General features: G+C 40.2%; 1 protein-coding gene across 5 annotated transcripts; it reads left to right on the forward strand.

Annotated features, from left to right (window-relative positions):
- Positions 1 to 7825: 7825 nt before the first annotated feature.
- LOC148370845 (uncharacterized) lies at positions 7826 to 17390 on the forward strand. 5 transcript variants are annotated; one of them, XM_088327771.1, is made up of 3 exons: positions 7826 to 7930; positions 16722 to 16780; positions 16858 to 17390. In XM_088327771.1, exons 1-3 carry the CDS (start codon positions 7908 to 7910, stop codon positions 17226 to 17228), a joined length of 453 nt encoding a protein of 150 aa, XP_088183897.1. In that variant the 5' UTR covers positions 7826 to 7907; the 3' UTR covers positions 17229 to 17390. The 5 variants fall into 5 exon arrangements, 3 of the variants coding, with proteins under 3 accessions (XP_088183897.1, XP_088183896.1, XP_088183898.1); XR_015849614.1 differs by lacking the exon at positions 7826 to 7930 and adding an exon at positions 8655 to 9157; XM_088327770.1 differs by lacking the exon at positions 7826 to 7930 and adding an exon at positions 9177 to 9941.
- The last annotated feature ends 1317 nt before the right edge of the window (positions 17391 to 18707 follow it).

The raw sequence follows: 18707 nt of genomic DNA on the forward strand, positions 1-18707 counted from the left end.
ACTAAAATTATGGATGGTTTCCAGTCATCTTCATTGCTTTAATCGTCCTTGCTTTATTAGGAGCAAAACTACATGTCTTAAAGTTATTACCCTTTGCTATTCGCATTTTCAACGAAAAATGATTAGTTGTTTACTCAAATATTCTTTCTTTTTAAACTATTCTGTATAATTACCTTGTATTATACACTCAGTGTTTTCATTTTCCCACTTACCTTTTCCTAAACGCATCATTTATGCTGGGGACGCAACTTTTTTTTCCCTTTAAATTGTCATTATCATTTAGTTTACTTTTTAACAAAGATTTAACGCATTACAAGCCTTATCGTTATTTTGGTTTTGCTGTATGAGTTTTTATTTTCCTGCCCGCCGATCTTAGCTTATGAGATCTCGTCGCTTCGAGATTACGTCATTGTTGTTGGTAATTCTTGTCGAGCGAAGGTCAGTCTTTTTTTTTTAGACAAGCGGCTTTTTTCCTTGTTCAATTCATCAAAGAGAGCTTGCTTTTAAACGGCTCATTTGCTTTGATGATTGATATCACGAATTCTGTTGTACTAAGATGTTTAGGAAAGAAGGAAGAACAGAAAGTAGAAAAATGGAAAAAGACAAGCCTGTGGCCTTCAGCCATTACCATCAACAATTAAATGCAGAAAATAAATTAATAATTCGATGATCAAAACTGAATGAATACGCAGATATCTACAATATTTGTCATCGATTCATAACTTCGATCTTTGTATCACTAAATTTTAGGGGTTCATAGATCTATAAATCTTTTAGCAAGCTAGTACACTAGTACACTGAATTCAAAATCCCTTAGGGGCAAAATAAATTCCGTACACTACAATATCTCTATTAATCTATTCTTTGACATCTATCATATTGTCATTATTGATAGATCAGTTTTAAAATTGTTTCATATATATATATATATATATATATATATATATATATATATATATATATATATATATATATATGTGTGTGTGTGTGTGTGTGTGTGTGCAGCACGGTGGCGCAGTGGCCAGCACGTATGCGGCAGTACTAAGGACCTGGGAACCTCCTGTGTGTGTGTGTGTTCAAATTGTCCCTAAATGTGAATGAGCTAGTGAATTGTCTATCTTTGTGTGCCCTGCAATTGGCTTGCAACCAGTTCAGGGTGTCCTCGATGATCGCTGTGATGGACTCCAACATTCCTGCTATCCCACTGAGGACAAGCGGTGTAGCTGATGAGATTTACCTATCATGGTATGAACACAAAACTTTTCTGCATCTCACCTGTAACGCCCTTATTGTTGACATATTCCTTTAATATCATCAAAATTGTTTTTTCACTTACCATTGTTCATCCCATGTAATATCTTCATCATCGTTATTAATGCTACCTTTTCCCCATCGTTCTTTCTTCCATTTTCTCCTCAGCGGGTTGTTGAGTCCAAATGAGACAAGAACCAAAATTTTAAAACTCAAAAACATCATTACAGTAGAGCAACACTTTTGCTGTAAAATCAAACTTTACCTTAGTTCCTTTGTTGTGTTTTCACGATAGTTCCCTAATAATATTTCTGTAGTCTATAATATTTCCCATTATGGCAACGAAATAGTGTAGTGTTTGTATAGTATTACTATAGTATTTTTGTAGTCGAATTTATATTATTGTAATACTTCGCCATCTCATTTCTTGTAGTTTTAAAGCAAAACAATATGTTATGTCTATGTTCATTTGCCTTCAATTAGATTTTCATCCTTTAAATATTTTTTGTTTATTTTTATAGCTTATCTATAAAAATACTGTCACATGTTTTGCACAATGCTGACAACTTTTTTTTTGTTTTGATTTACTACGGTGACTATTTTTCACCAAATGCATATAACACAAATCTCAACTGTATGTAACATCTTACATGCAAATATTTTTGTGTAAATATTGTATCAATTATAACTATAACCTTATCTTCTCCTTAATTTAGTGTCCACTTACTTTCTGCGACCTCATTTTCACCTCTACACCTCCTTGCAGCTTCCCCCTCATTTTATTTATTTTTTTAATTATTCACAGCCTGTTCAATCAACTGTATGATCTCAGGTGTCATGTGTGAATCCTCCCCATCTACATCTAAAACCATTCTTCAACCCAGAAAAATACTCCCTTTTTCTTCTTCTTCCACTCTTATCACTGTCCTCCCTTTTAATTAATCACTGCCAAGGCTGTCGCTATGACCTCCAACTGGTGCGCCATCCGCCTTGACTATAATCCTTCTTCATTTCTCGGAGATCTGCCAAAATTTTACTTTCCTTTTCCTTCTTGATTTACTTACTCTTGATCCCGCGAATTAACTGTGTTTCTAACTTTGCATAATGACCATTAATCTCAGACCATACGTCCGTCATTCTCCAATCCACCCATGCGTGTTCTAAAAACTTTTTACACAGAACAATTTTTTTTAGTTAAATGGCCATGTAGACATTATTTTTTATCCATGCAGATATATTTTGAAATTCTCATGATCTGTCTCAAGATAATAATCTGCTATTTTTAAATTCCTATGATCCTACCTACTCAGGTTCAATCAGTTTCTCGTTATCTTCTGAAAACACTCCTTTTTATGATACATTACGGTATTTCTATAAAAGTAATGTTATAAATCGTAAATGGTCTGCATTTATACAACGCTTTTCAAGTCAATGAAGACCTCCAAAAGCACTCTATAATGTGCTCCACTCTCACCCATTTACTTTAGTCATCTAGATTTAACACAGTTCAATCTTGGAAAAGTAAGGTTATTTGTCCCAATTTATTGTATTAAGGTTAGTCTCACTTAATTTTCAACAAATTATCTCTTTTAATATTTAATTAACTTTCCCCTTTATGTTTATGTTTCTCTTTCTTTTTTATTTTTTCCTTTAAACCAATTAAATCTACTATTTTAGCTTCACCTATTTAATGTGAAAATGGCGTGTATTGATCTACAAGTTATCTTACTCATTTGAATTCCACTCAATAAATTTTTTCCATTTTCATTTAAAAAAAGTATCTATAAACAATTTTTTCAATATTTTTTTTTGCATAAAAATGCCCTTATCTCAAATTAATCTATTCCAATTCACTCAATTAGATTTTTCCTAGTCTTCCCAGTCCTTATTTTACCAATTTTTTTAACTGAAAACAGGAATATTTTATCTTTTTCGGCATTATTTTGATTTAACGCATCTAAAATAGCTCATTTATATTTTTCCTAAATTTCTCACTCTCATCCAGTAACACAGAGGCTCGATTGCGGTTGGATCGTCCCTATAAATGACTCTCCAGTCTTCACATTGGAGTTCATCGAGTATTTTTTATTTTTTTCACTTATTTTCAGTTGACAGAGGACCCCGCGCATCCTTGAGAAATTTAACTAACTTTAAAGCGCTGGGTTAGGGGAGTCCACACCTCCCGCGGAATTTTAACTGTCTGAAAACTATTTACCTGATAGAGTCTAGAATTGTCAGGGTTTTTCTGTTAAAAATCTACCCCCCGTAGATTTTCCTTTTCAACCGAGGATTCTTAATCTTTGTCTCTGTTAAGAATCTACCCCCCGTAGATTTTCCTTTTTTACGGAGGATTCTTAATCTTTTCAACGGAGGATGCTTAAACCTTTAGAATCTACCCCCCGCGATACATTTACTTTTCGACGGAGGATCCTTAAACCTTAAGAATCTACCCCCCCGCGAGCTATTTACTTTTACTGGTTATCTACATGCACACCATGTTATGAATAAATTTTACTCACGATTCTCTAAGTCCTTGGCTTTCCGTCAACTGTCGGATCCCAGCCCGCGAGGGAAGGTCCAGTCCCCGAAAAAGGGTCTTTATGCTGTGGCCAGTCTTTCCTGGATTTTCCTCTCGCGTCCTGGAATCGTCAGGTATCTTGGAATCTGGTTTCGAAGGACCAATTGAACGTTACGTTTAAGTCCCCAACATTTTTAATAAAACGCTCTGAAATAAAAGAAGACATAGAGAATCGGTCATTGAGATTTGGTTATTTTATTAATCATTATAATGAGAGCGGCGGACACCGGGCTGTTACAAATCTCCTCCTCACTCTGAAGAAGTCTCCAAACCCTCCCTTCTAATATTAAGGTTCTTGGTGAAAAACAACTTGAGTTATGGCATGCACAGGTCAGGGTGCACCCACTGGAATGTGAAACAGACTGAACAAAAAACAACTCATGGCCTTGAAGAACAGCTTACGGCTGAAAACTATACAAAAAGGGCTGAGAACACTTATAACATATTAATGTCAACTGTAGGATAAATGTATGTATATAATTACAACAGGTTCTTCTTCGTTGGGAAGAAGGATGGATCCCTCCGACCTTGCATCGATTACCGGGGACTCAACGATATCACGGTAAAGAACCGTTACCCGTTACCATTACTTGCTTCTGCCTTCGAGGTACTTCAAGAGGCTACGATATTCACAAAACTTGATCTCCATAACGCCTACCATTTGGTCCGAATCCGGGAGGGAGACGAATGGAAAACGGCGTTCAACACCCCCACCGGCCACTACGAATACCTGGTAATGCCGTTCGGGTTAACCAACGCTCCCGCTGTCTTCCAAGCTCTGATTAATGACGTGTTACGAGATGTCCTGAACCGTTTTGTTTTTGTATAACTGGATGACATCCTAATCTTTTCCAAGTCCCAAGAGGAACATCAGAAACACGTCGAGCTCGTCCTTCGTCGCCTCTTGGAGAACTCCCTGTTTGTCAAAGCCGAAAAATGTGAGTTCCACTCCAGGGTTGTGTCATTCTTGGGCTACATCATAACCGAGGGGAAGATAGAGATGGATCCATCCAAGGTATCGTCTGTCACTTTTTGGCCCGTTCCGGAGAATCGTAAGAAGCTCCAGCAATTTCTTGGTTTTGCCAATTTCTATAGAAGGTTCATCCGTAATTACAGTTCAGTGGTGGCTCCCCTCACAGCTCCTACCAGCCCTAAGGACACTTTCCGGTGGTCCCCCGCAGCGGATGAGGCCTTCAATAAACTAAAGACTTGCTTTTCCACGGCCCCTATTCTGCAAGTACCAGACCCCGCACGGCAACTTGTGGTTGAAGTGGACGCGTCGGATGTGGGTGTTGGGGCTGTCCTGTCCCAGAAATCTTCGAAGGACCAGAAGATGCACCCGTGCGCCTTCTTCTCCTGGCAGCTATCCCCGGCTGAGCGCGACTACGATGTGGGGAATTGTGAGTTGCTGGCCATTAAGTTAGCGCTAGAAGAGTGGCGGCACTGGCTGGAGGGGGTAACAGTGCCGTTTATTGTCTGGACTGACCACAAGAACTTAGAATACATCCGTTCGGCCAAGCGACTAAACCCACGACAGTCTCGTTGGTCTGTTTTTTTTTTTTGCCCGCTTCAATTTCACCCCGTCCTACAGACCCGGCTCCCGCAATGTAAAACCCGACGCCCTTTCTAGACAGTTCCAGAAACCCGAGGACCAACCCCAGTGTCCAGCTACCATTCTCCCAGCATCACGCATGGTTGCAACCGTCACATGGGACATAGAGAGGCGATTGATTGAAGCACAACGAGACCAAGCTCGTGTCCCGATGGCCGATTATTTGTCCCAGAGCCCCTACGTTCGAAGGTCCTACAGTGGGGGCACGATTCCCACCTGAGATTCCTCCTCCTCCGGCCCCACGCACCCTGTCTACACTGTTCGTCGCCTGCTCCGCTCCCGACGCAGAGGACGTGGACTCCAATACCTGGTCGACTGGGAGGGATATGGCCTGGAAGAGAGGTAGTGGATCCCCACCCGGCAGATCCTGGACCGTTCCCTCGTGAGAGAGTTCCACCAACGACACCCGGATCAACCAGCGCTGCGCCGTGGTTGTCCCCGAGGGCCTTCTGCATGGTCACATCCGGACCCACCCTCTGCCGCCCCTTCGGATGCTGATGAGGGGGCTTCTGTCCATTCGGAGGAATTTTAGGTACTGTATTGATTTGACTCTCTGTTTTTTGTTATGTTTTGTTTTTCCAGTTGCCTTGTGTCTCGTCACTGATCGTTGGATTGTTTATTCCTTTTTTTGGGTTGTTGGAGATGTGCTTGTGGATTCAGTGACTGCCAAGGACTTTGGGTGACGTATTGGAATATTTTTTTTTGCCTGTTTGGATTACTTTTGACTTCTGGTTTTTGCCCTTGGAATACCTTCATTTTTTTCTGCTTTTCCGTTTTTTCTGGATTACCTGTCGGCCTGCCCGTGGATTACTTTTTGATTTTGGGACTTCTGGAGCCGTCCCTTGAGGGGCGGGTTTTGTCGTGATTGCTAACTCGAGTCACCTGGAGCAATCACGTGGACGCCCTCTGATTGGCTAATTTTCCCTTCTTAAACACGCTACGCCCAGACCTCTTCGTCTGAGGATTACGTTTGTACCCTGTATGACTTTCCTGATTACCTGTTCCGTCTTGATCTGTTTACCTGATTCTGCCTGCTTCCGTCCCACGCTACGATCTTCTCTCCAGTCCCGGTAAACTTGACCTGCTAGACTTCAGCACTCCATTTGGCTACATTTTCCTGCTAGCCCTGTACGCTTCCCTAAATAAAGAACCGTAACGAACGCTCTGGGGTTTCCTGTTCTGTTCTGGTCCTTCTGACATTTAGAAATGTTTAAGTCATGATCAAACTCATTTATTAAAGAAAAGCAAGTACATAGAAACAAGGCAATGTTGCGTTCTTGTAAATTGAAATGAAAAACTTCCGGAAACTCGTGTGTGCCTCTTTTTTTTTTTTTTTTTTATACAATCTTGTGGATTCTGATTGGAGGACACATTAAGGTTTTTGATTGGTTCGGACAGGAAATGTAGTGTATAATATTGGTCACTAGATAGCTTGCGGATATAATAAATGAGCAATAGAACATCAGAATTTGGGAGTCAAACTTGCACAGATCAAGAAGTATTCAGCGGCCTTCAAGTTGGAGATGGTTAGCAAGGGAGTTCCGAGCACCTGTTTGATAAGAGATAGAGCAGGGGTGGAGAACACGCGGCTCTTTGCCTCATCATATTTTCCATATACTGTGGCTCTTTGCCTCGTTTCATGTTTAGGTTCCCCCCCCTCTTAAAACACACTTGAATCCATCAGAGTTAATAACAAATAATAAATTATATTTTGAAATTAATTTGGCAGATTTGTTTTTATCCTGCTCCACACATAACTGACTGCCATTCATCTGCGTGGGTTACGTCTAATGCCTGTCAGTGTGTGGTGTGGCTCTTTGACTCTCACGGTTAAAAATTTCGGCTCTTTGTGTCAAACTTGTTCGCCACCCCTGAGATAGAGTCTTGCAGTAAGTGTCTGAATCGTAGCTTTTTGGCTTGGGAACCTTACCGTCCCGACCTTAAAAGGCGCTTGCTCCTGAGAACAACTTGAAAGCTCCACTGGAGGACGGAGGAAGTAAAAGTGTGACTTTTGCCGCCGAGTACACGCGGCACAAGCGTGCACTTATTACCACACCGGACAAAGAAAAGTAACCACAGAACACATAACGAGTGTGTGGCATGTAAACACAAGGCTGGAAAGGGCTACGAGGCAATTACCAAGCAGCTTGGTGAAAAGGGGTCCACTGTTGGAGCAATCTTCAGAAAATGGTAAAAGCTAATATGACGGTCAATCTCTACAGAGTGGACCCCCCATGCAACATATCACCTCGTGGGGTCTTAATGATTCTAAGAAAGGTGAAGAATCAGCCCAGAACTACACAACAGGAGTTGGTCAATGACCTGAAAAGAGTTGGGACCAACGTTTCCAAGGTTACTGTAGGAGATACACTAAGGCGTCATGATTTGAAATCATGCATGGCACGAAAGGTTCCCCTGCTTGAACCAGCACATGTCAAAGCCCGTCTTGGATGATACAGAAGAGTCATGGTAGAAGGTTTTGTGGTCAGGTGAGAAAACAGAACTTTTTGGTCATAATTCCACAAAGCGTGTTTGGAGGAAGAAGAATGGCGAGTACCGTATTTTCCGCACTATATGGCGCACCATGTTATAAGGCGCACCTTCAATGAATGATATATTTTAAAACTTGTGCCATACATAAGACGCACCCCATTATAAGGCGCTATAAGTGCATGCTGGTTTAAGATCAGGTAATTGTGCAATTTTGTAATTGTGCAATTTTGTAATTGTAATCCTGTGCAGTCCTTCGAGACATTTTTGGGATTAAGGGCTATTTACGGTAAATAAATGTGACGACTTGACTACAGTAGAGAATGTAGTTACTTTATGCAACCTCTAGATGTTGCCACGCTCAAGGGAATGTCAACAAAACATTCAAAAAGATCTAACTTTATTAACAAACAAGCTTTCCACAACTCCATTCACTCCCAAAATAAATAAACAGCCGTTTTATTATTTTCTCTGAGGTAAAGCATTTTCGTGACACATCTTTGAACAACATCGACATATCATTTTATTTTTTGTCCATTTAGTCAACACGCAAAGAAAAAAACGTCTGATACTGTTATTTTGAATGAAACGTTAGTGCAATCGCAATAAAGTGACACTCGTAATGTGCAAAAACAACGAGTGCAAAGCAATAACATAATAACTGTAAAATGTAAAACGTAAACACACAAAAGAAAAACAAAGATCACTCTATAAGCTCCTCATCGACGAATCCCTCGAATTCTTCTTCTGCTGTGTTCGAATTGACCATATCTCAGTGAATGGGCCATCCAACACGTCCGGTGTTTTTGTGCCAGCGCTGTTGCCTTCATACGTATAGTTATCGTACTGACACTTCTGCTTGCCGCTCTTTGTTGAACAACCCACTGTTCAAGTGTCTCCTCTAACTCTGGCCATCTTGCTTTTTTGCCACGGAAACTTTGTTGAGTTTTCCTTACTTGGCGGAGCTTATCTTCATCCTTTCTCCACTTCCGTACCATCGATTCATTTAAGTTTAACTCTCTCGCTGCCGCTCTATTGCCGTGTTGTGCTGCGTGACTGATCGCTTTGAGTTTAAACTCGGCGTTGTACGCGTGTCTCTTAACAGGAGCCATTTTCTTATACAAATGCACGTATGAAAGAGAATCTCGCTCTCTCTCTCTCTCTCTCTCGCTCTCTCTCTCTCTCTCTCAAACGTGACATTCTGAATAATTCTGCGTTTGTTTAAGGTAAATTGTGCTTTACATCTTCACCAGTCATAACCCTGGATTCAGACAAATACTGTATTTGTTGAATATGAATTAAGCAGTTTAATGGGGTAGCCATTTTGCCACTTAGTAAACAAATACAACACGAGCCCCGGCAACTACCAATCGTTTAATATTTCCCAGTATGCACAGCGCGAAAAATGGAGTCGGCGGCTGTTTCTCGTAGTTGCGAGACCTTGCGAATTTAATATTGAGCCATATATAAGGCGCACTGTGTTATAAGGCGCATGGTCAGCTTTTGAAAAAAAATAAGACTTTTAGGTGCGCCTTATAGTGCGGAAAATACGGTACAATCCGAAGAACACCATCCCTACTCTGAAGCATGGAGGTAGTTTTTCTGCACATGGCAAAGGACGAGTGCACTGCAATAAAGAGAGTATAACTGGGACGGTGTATTGTGAGATTGTGGGGAAAAACCTCCTTCCCTCAGTCAGTGCATTGAAGATGGGTCACGGCTGGGTCTTCCAACAAGACAAAGACCTGAAGCACACAGCAAGGAAAACCAAGGAGTGGCTTTGTAACAAGAAAATGAAGGTTGTAGCATGGCCCAGCCAGTCTCCAGACCTGAAACCAATCGAAAATCTTTGGAGGGAGCTCAAACTCCGTGTTTCTCAGCGACAGCCCAGAAACCTGACTGATCGAGAGAAGTTCTGTGTGGAGGAGTGGGCAAAGATACCTCCTGCTGTGTGTGCAAACCTGGTGAAAGACTACAGGAAATGTTTGACCTCTCTAATAGCAAACAAAGGTTACGTACCAAAAATTTACATGCATTTTCTCAGGTGTTCAAGTACTTATTTGCAGCTATATCACACAAGTAAATCGTTAAAAAAATCATGCATTGTGATTTCAGGATTTTTCTTTTTAGTTTATCGCTCTCACAGTGCACCTACGATTAAAATTTCAGGTCCCTCCATGATTTTTAAGTGGGAAAATAGCAAAATAGCAGGGTGTTCAAATACCAAATACTATTTGGTGTATGTAAATAGTTTTAAATACAAATGTAACCCTGAAGAGTATTCTTTATTTTAAATAATGTACCTGTAATTTTGATTATGTCTTTTATGTCTTTTTTGTAACTGTAACTGAACACAATTATATTCGTTTGTTATCTTAATTACGTAACACAGTTACAGTACATATATCCCTTTACTCCCCAACACTGCTTACAACCTAGGTCAGCCTGCAAGTAGGCTACTACTTGCATCATGTTTTCTTAAAAGTATTGTATTACAGTATATGATTGCGCAATGTACGTTACCTTGTAATTAATGACACTAACGACAGTTGTTATTCTGCTGTTTCTCTCCAATTATCTGATGACTCCTAATCTTTTAAACAGTGTGATCAATCATTTAATATTTATATTCTTTACTGCGGAGTTGGTTACAGTGTGCTGGTGTTTAAATGTGTTATTTTCATATTGGCCACTAGATGACTGTGTTGGGATACTTTTTAATTGTTTTAGACTGAGTCTTTCTTTGAATCAACGGCTACAGTTTAGGCTATGATTTTCGCCTGGCATGATATAAATTACTCAACTAAGCAAGTTTCTTTTTTTAGATATTTGATCTCAAGACAATTGTGTCCTTACAAACCCAAATTCACTCAAAATAGAGTCCACAAGAAGTAAACAAAGTTAAAATAAAATAGAAGTGGAATACACTAAAACTGGGCTCCAGCACCTCCGCGACCCTACTGAGGATAAGCGGTGTAGCTGATGAGATGAGATGAGATTTTTTATAAAAAGGTAAATATGCAAGTGGGTCTATAAAACATATTTTCATCCAAACAAACACATGTTTATACAAAACTTGACATACAATAGAATACAAAAAAAAAACAGGTATGGCAGAAAGGTGGCGCAACAAACCAGTCATATAACCATTGGTATATAATTGTGTGAGAGTATGTTGCTGTTCCAACATATTCAATCAAAACTCATTACAGAAACAAAAAGCCTAACCCTAAAATTCCAGTAGGAAAGAGTGGTGCCGCCACAAGACCGGAACCACGCAATAATGCACTTTCAAATTGAATTGTTTGCACGTGTCATCTTTTCCAAATCTTACAATGCATTTAAAACAAATAAATACAATTTGGAACTGTTACGTGTGGTAACTCAGTGTTTAACAATCTTGGCAGGAAGATAAATCAAGATTTTTTTGTTATTTTACGTTGAGTTTTACTCTTTTGATGCTCGTCGGAAAACAGTTAAGTATTGTACGCTGAATTGAAATTTGAGAATTATTTGTTTCATCCAATTCCAAAGCGTTAGCTTAGTCATTGCTACACTCATGAGCCATTTGATTTAACACACAAGTTATTTGCTCAAAAGCAATTTAATCAATTGTGTGTATGTAGACAAAACAGCCAGGTAAAGTTATCAGAATCATAGTTTACCAACTAAAAGGAACAAGACCGAGTAATTAAACTATTTAATAATCATTATGATAAGCTTATAATAGAAATTGAATCCTATAATTTTCGCCACTCCAATTTGAATATTCACAAAACATTTTTGGGTCTTTCCTCATGGAAAGACCATTATCTTTGTGTTAATAGTCGTGCTGTGGCATGCTGGCATGGCTACAAGCATAAAAACCTTATGAAGTTATCAACACAGCCCAGAAAATCATGGTCTGCTCTCAGCCCGGTCCAGAGGACTACAGCAAGTGTCATGTCTGATCTTGGTGTGAAAATGTTTATTACGTTGTTGTCAATGCAGTGTTAATACAGCTTTTAAAGGTCAAATTTCAGCACTTTTGAAGGACTTTAAAGCCAATTGTCCCATTTCTGAAGTATCATTAAAAGAGGAAATCTAGTGTGAATTGTGTGTTTCGCATAACCACAAATATGATTTACTTATGCGATTTAGAATCTGTGCAGGTCACTGTTGCTCATTGCCCTCAATTGGCCCCGCCCGTTTGGCCCCAGCTGCGCCTCGTTGCCTGATTGGCTTCCCTCCTATCTAAGCTCAGTGCTCTCACTACCTTGTCAGTACGTCAACTAACCTCTGCACCCGCAAGACGTGTGTTTTGACTCTGTCAGGAATCCTGCTTGTGTATCCTGTCCGGTATCGATCCCGCCTGTCTCGTCCTGTCTGATATCTGACTCCAATCTCCAGTATCTGGTATCGATCCTGTCCGTCCCGTTCTGTCCGGTATAGATCCCGTCTGTCCGGTATCTGCTCGTGTATCTGGTATTGATCCTGTCTGTCCCGTCCTGTCCAGTATCTACCCCGTCTTTCCGGTATCTGCTCGTGTATCTGCTCGTGTATCTGGTATCGATCTTGTCGGTCTCTGGCTTCCTGTTTTTCCATGCCGGACTACTATCTTACTTCTTCCGCCCAGCGATCGCTGAAGCACTGGCGTTTGTGTTCACGTGCATGACTGCCCGGAGGGGTATGCAATACAGTCTGCAACAAAGCTTGTGTGAAAACGTTACGCATCTAGGTCCTTCTCCTGTTCTGGTTCTGATGTGCAATTATCACGACATATGACTTTTAGATTTTGAGTAAATCACGAATGTATTTGTATTCAAGACAAATCGCTTCCCATATTGGGTAGGAATGACAATAACATGTAGCTTACATTTTCAGTTGCAATAAGTTCTTTCCATTACAATATAGCACTGGGAAAGGCTACTTTCAATTTTTGGAATGGCCCAAAATAAATGTCCATAACTGATTCATAATCCTTGCACACATTTTATAGTGCCCTGTTTCGGTGTAACATGCCCCTTACCCATCGGAGGCGATGATGCTTCATAGTACAATGCCATACAAACTAATGCCAGCTGCAGTTAATCACGAGAGAAAAAGAAAAGCAATGGCAAAGCCAGGCCACCAGATAGCAGTGTAGGCATCATTTTTAAGTGGACATGTTGAAAAGCATGGCAACATTTTCAAGCATTTACAAGAACTTTACCCAAAATTCAAGCGCTTTTGAATCATTGAAAACACAACATTACACTTCAAGCATTTTTAAGGATTTCAAATACCCGTACAAACCCTCCTAATGACAATACAAACTATTTTAATTTTGGTTTGATTTAAAACAAACAATTCTCTGATACTGGTACCAAAATGTATTGTTCACAAGAAATGTGTATTGTATTGTAAGTATTTGTGTTTTTTTTTTTACTTATTGTTCTCTGTTAAGTTTCCTAAGTTTCCTGTCTAAACTTGTAAATAATGTTCACTGTGTTATTATGACAATAAAGACAAATCGGATTCTAAGAGGAAAACAACACCGGCTCTGGCTTACCATATTTGGTGTGAGGTTAAAGTCATCACATTTGAATATCATTTGACATAGTTTTCATTTGTCTCCACTATATTAAATTCAAAGACTCAAAGAACCATCCTTCATTCATTATCTGCTCCGCTTATCCTCAGTGGAGTCGCGGAAGTGCTGGACCCCATCCCAGCTATCTTCGGGCAGTCGCAGGAAAAACAGGGATGGACAATTCAACATCTCGAATGTGTTTATTTTTTTACAAGAAAGCTACAGTACAGTTATTATTGGCCTGATAAGAAATCAATTGCTTAATTTAATTACTTAAAGTCTTAGTCTGTAAGATTTGGCCACTAAATGGCACTGTATTGTTGACAAAAATGGCTGCAACTACTAAAAGAATAGTGCTGCAACAACGAATATATACAGTGCATCCGGAAAGTATTCACAGCGCTTCACTTTTTCCACATTTTGTTATGTTACAGCCTCATTCCAAATTGTATTAATTAAATCTCTTATCTCAAAATTCTACACAAAATACTCCATTATGACAATGTGAAAAATATTTTTTTTTACTTTTTTCGAATTAATTAAAAATAGAAAACTAAGAAATCACATTTACATAAGTATTCACAGCGTTTGCCATGAAGCTCAAAATTGAGCTCAGGTGCATCTTTTTTCCACTGATCATCCTTGAGATCTTTCTACAGCTTAATTGGAGTCCACCTGGAGTAAATTCAGTTGATTAGACATGATTTGGAAAGGCACACACCTGTCTATATAAGGTCCCACAGTTGAGTGTTCATGTCAGAGCACAAACACCAAGCATGAAGTCAAAAGAACTGTCTGTAGACCTGCGAGACAGGATTGTCTTGAGGCACAAATCTGGGGAAGGATACAGAAAAATTTCTGCTGCTTTGAAGGTCCCAATGAGCACAGTGGCCTCCATTATTCGTAAATGGAAGACATTTGGAACCACCAGGACTCTTCCTAGAGCTGGCCGGCCTTCTAAACTGAGCGATCAGGGAAGAAGGGCCTTAGTCAGGGAGGTGACCAAGAACCCGATGGTCACTCTGTCAGAGCTCCAGCGTTCCTCTGTGGAGAGAGGAGGGCCTTCCAGAAGGACAACCATCTCTGCAGCAATCTACCAATCGGGCCTGTATGGTAGAGTGGCCAGACGAAAGCCACTCCTTAGTAAAAGGAACATGGAAGCCCGTCTGGAATTTGCCAAAAAGCACCTAAATGACTCTCAGACCATGAGAAACAAAATTCTCTGGTTTGATGAGACAAAGATTGAACTCTTTGGTGTGAATGCCAGGTGCCATGTTTGGAGGAAACCAGGCACCGCTTATCACAAGGCCAATACCACCGCTACAGTGAAGCATGGTGGTGGCAGCATCATGCTGTGGGGATGTTTTTCAGCAGCAGGAACTGGCAGACTAGTAAGCATAGAAGGAAAAATGAATGCAGCAATATATAGAGATATCCTGGATGAAAACCTGCTCCAGAGCGCTCTTGACCTCAGGCTGGGGCGTAGGTCCATTTTTCAGCAGGACAACGACCCAAAGCACACAGCCAAGATCTCAAAAGATTGGCTTCAGAACTACTCCGTGAATGTCCTGGAGTGGCCCAGCCAGAGTCCAGACTTGAATCCGATCGAACATCCCTGGAGAGATCTAAAAATGGCTGAGCACAAACGTCTCCCATCCAACCTGATTGAGCTTGAGACTTATTGCAAAGAAGAATGGGCAAAACTGCCTAAAGATAGGTGCGCTAAACTTGTGGGATCATATTCAAAAAGACTTGAGGCTGTATACTTGTATATATGTTTGTGTATATATATATATATAAATATATATATATATATATATATATATATATATATATATATGTATATATGGTGTATCGACATTTCGTTCTTACAAAGAATGACAATACAAAGGAAATTATTATTATATGTTTGTATATATGTATATATGTATATACCTATATATATATATATATATATATATATATATATATATATATATATTTGTATATATATTTGTATATATTTTTTTTCTGTATATATATATATATATATATATATATATATATATATATATATATATAATTATTATTATTATTATTATTATTATTATTATATATATATATTTGTATATATTTTTGTTGAGAAATGAAATGACAGTTTTAGATCTGGATATTTGAAGTCTGAAATGTGGCAAAAGGTCACAAAGTTCAAGGGGGCCAAATAGTTTCACAAGCCACTGTATGTGTATGTATATATATATATATATATATATATATATAATCTCATCTCATTAGCTGCACCGCTTATCCTCAGTAGGGTCGCGGGGTATATATATAATGTGTATGTATATTAACAATTTTATATGCTTGTTTAGATTGGTGGTGGCCCTGGGGAAGAACTGTCTCTGAGCCTGTTAGTCCTTGTTTTATGTGACTTTCAGCAATCTGGGACAATTTGGACCGGCCAACTCACCTGACATGCATGTTTTTTTGGAATGTGGGAAGAAACCGGAGTGCCCGGAGAACACCCATGCAGGCAAGTGGCGAACATGCTAACTCCACACGGGGAGGCCGGTTCCTGAAATTGAACTCTGGACCTCTGCACCGTGGGGCTGATACGCTAAGCACTGATTTGCAACATCCCTCCAGAAAAAAAACTTGCAAAATCGACACAAGCGAACCTTAAAGCGGAAAAACCGGATTGTCCTTATTTCTCTGTGACATTGGACTATTTCACATAGCTTGTGTGCGTTGTGTTCCGTCCAAAATGACTCAGCTAATTGATCGATTACAGCGAGAAAATATGACAGAGAAATGTGGCTTGACGAGGCCCCGCCTAAAGTATACCAACTGCTAGCGTGTGAACAGAAGGAAAATTAAATCAAATGCCTCACCTCGAAGCTAATTATGTTTTTGGCGCGCGGAGCCAGCAGAGTATAAAAGCTCAGTTCGGGCTGCCTAACAAATCAGGGGCCTACTTGATTCCGTTTGGTGAGTGTGTTCTTCTTACTCGAGTCTAGATTGGATCCTCATGAGGGGCGGGGGGGTCAGATTAAACAAAATGTTAATTTGGGATGCTTGACGTGCATTAGATGGGATGATTTCGATGCCAAATGGTCGACTAAGATAAAGTAGTGAGACGGAGTGGGGCACTGGTTCCAAGGGGTTGGACAATGAGACGCATTCCATCAGCGCTCTAGGTTTAATTGCTAGGTCTAAAACTTGTCAAGCGCATTCACTGTTTTTTTTTTCTCTTACAGAACAACGTCTGACACAATGGGGACTCTTAAAGTGTTGAGTATTATCGTTTTGCTGGTTGGTAAGTCAAAAAAAAAAAAGAAGAAAAAACGTCCTTTTCAGGTAATGTGGACCAACAAAGCTCAATTTACTTGACAGGAATCATCAACCTGCCATCGAGTCTGGCACAGACTCAGGATGAAAACGGACCTCAACCTGCACCTACAATAACTGCGGCACCGCCAGCCAGCGCGGGAGAACCGGTTACGGCCGCACCGACTCAGTCAAGCGACGTAAAATGCGTGGATGCAGCTTTCAGCCAAGCTCTGAAGCTCAACGCCGGTGTCGGCCTTTCACTGCGTATTTTCGAGGACAAAATTTGGATCGAGGGAGTTGATTACTCAGGGGGCTATCCTGATCCGACGCAACCAGCTCCAGTAGATCCAACACCGGCCCCAGGAAACCCACCACCCCCACCACCCCCACCACCCCCACCTTCAGGTGGTTCCACACCCGATGAAGTTAATTAAAATACATAGCAAAGCCACAGATTTGTTACTTTGGTTCCTTCTGAACGTGAAGATGCCATCAAGACTTTTTCCGTTGCTTTCAACTTCTGTCTTTATGGTGTAGTCGTTGCAGTACGGCATGAGAACAGGTGATTGGTTACCATGCTGTTGTCTTTTTTTTAATCCGAAATAAAACTCATCATGTCTGTGCTCATCATGTCTGTGGCTTCTTTTCGTTTTCTTTCAAATATGTGATTGGTTATTTTGCTATCAGTTAAAATAGGCATGACAAACGTACGGCCTGTGGGCCGGACCCGCCCCGTTGGATTTTATTCCTGAGATGTGTCAAAAAAAGAAGCAAGTCAAGAGGTCATTTCTGTCAAAAGTTTTGATTAAAAACAAATACAAACCAAATGTTCCCTCTAGCCGCTAGAAGGCAGTAAAGAATATACTCTCAGCTGTAGTTGGCCTGGTTTAGTATTTCGATCCAATACAGTCTAATCTTAATGCTTATGCATTGCAAAACCTTTTATTTTGTATTTATCCATCCATCCATTGTCTGCACCGCTTATCCTCAGTAGGGTCACGGGGGTGCTGGAGCCCATCTCCAACTATTTTCGGGCAGTGGGCAGGGGACACCCTGAACCGTTTTCCCGCGAGTCACAGGGCACACAGAGACAAACTCGCTCATTCACACATAGGGACAATAGGGGCCACTAACTTGACATGCATTTTTTTGTAATGCCGGGGGAAACTGGTGTTCCCGGAGAAGACCCACGCAAGCAAGGGGAGAACATGCAAACTCCGCACAGGAAGGCGGGCAGTCGGATTTCAACCCATGACCTCAGAATTGTGCCGGAGACGCACTAAGCTCTTAGCTGTCGTGGCGAGTCTGTCCACTTGTTAATCTGCATTCACTCAACTGTCAAACTAGTTAATGCTACAATGTCAAACATGAAAACAACTTCCCATTGTTTGTAAACAAATGTGTTACGCTTAAAAAAGATATCTTGATATCCATGATTACAATAGGCAGGGTAGGTAATTAAAGTAAGCATAATACTGAAAAACTACGGTACGCTTAACATTTTACATTGGCATTCCTTTTTGATATAGTCCGCCTGAGAACAGAAATTCTGGATCTGGCCAAAGAGCCAAATTAGGTTTGACATCCCTGGATTATAATTTGATGCAAAAAAAGAGAAAGAAACCTGGAAAAAGATCTAGAATTAGATTAGCCTCAAATCCATGAACGAAAAAGAGGCAGTATTTAATAGTGTAAGCAAAGTTAATTGTTACATAGCACAAGATTACAAACAATGGAAAGTGACCCAACCGCACAAACTATTTTTTATTGCCCAGCCTTTTGAAGAGAATAAAAGAAAAAGACAAAAGAAAGGGAGCACACCAAAAAAAGTGGAGAATAAAAAAAAAGAAGACAATGAGAAAAGGGAAAGAAAAACGGGGAAAAGGAAATAAAGACAAGGGGAAAGTATAAAA

Source organism: Urocampus carinirostris, chromosome 2 (genome assembly GCF_059441175.1).
Source record: "Urocampus carinirostris isolate Australia breed hairy pipefish chromosome 2, RoL_Ucar_1.0, whole genome shotgun sequence".
Lineage (NCBI taxonomy): Eukaryota > Metazoa > Chordata > Actinopteri > Syngnathiformes > Syngnathidae > Urocampus > Urocampus carinirostris.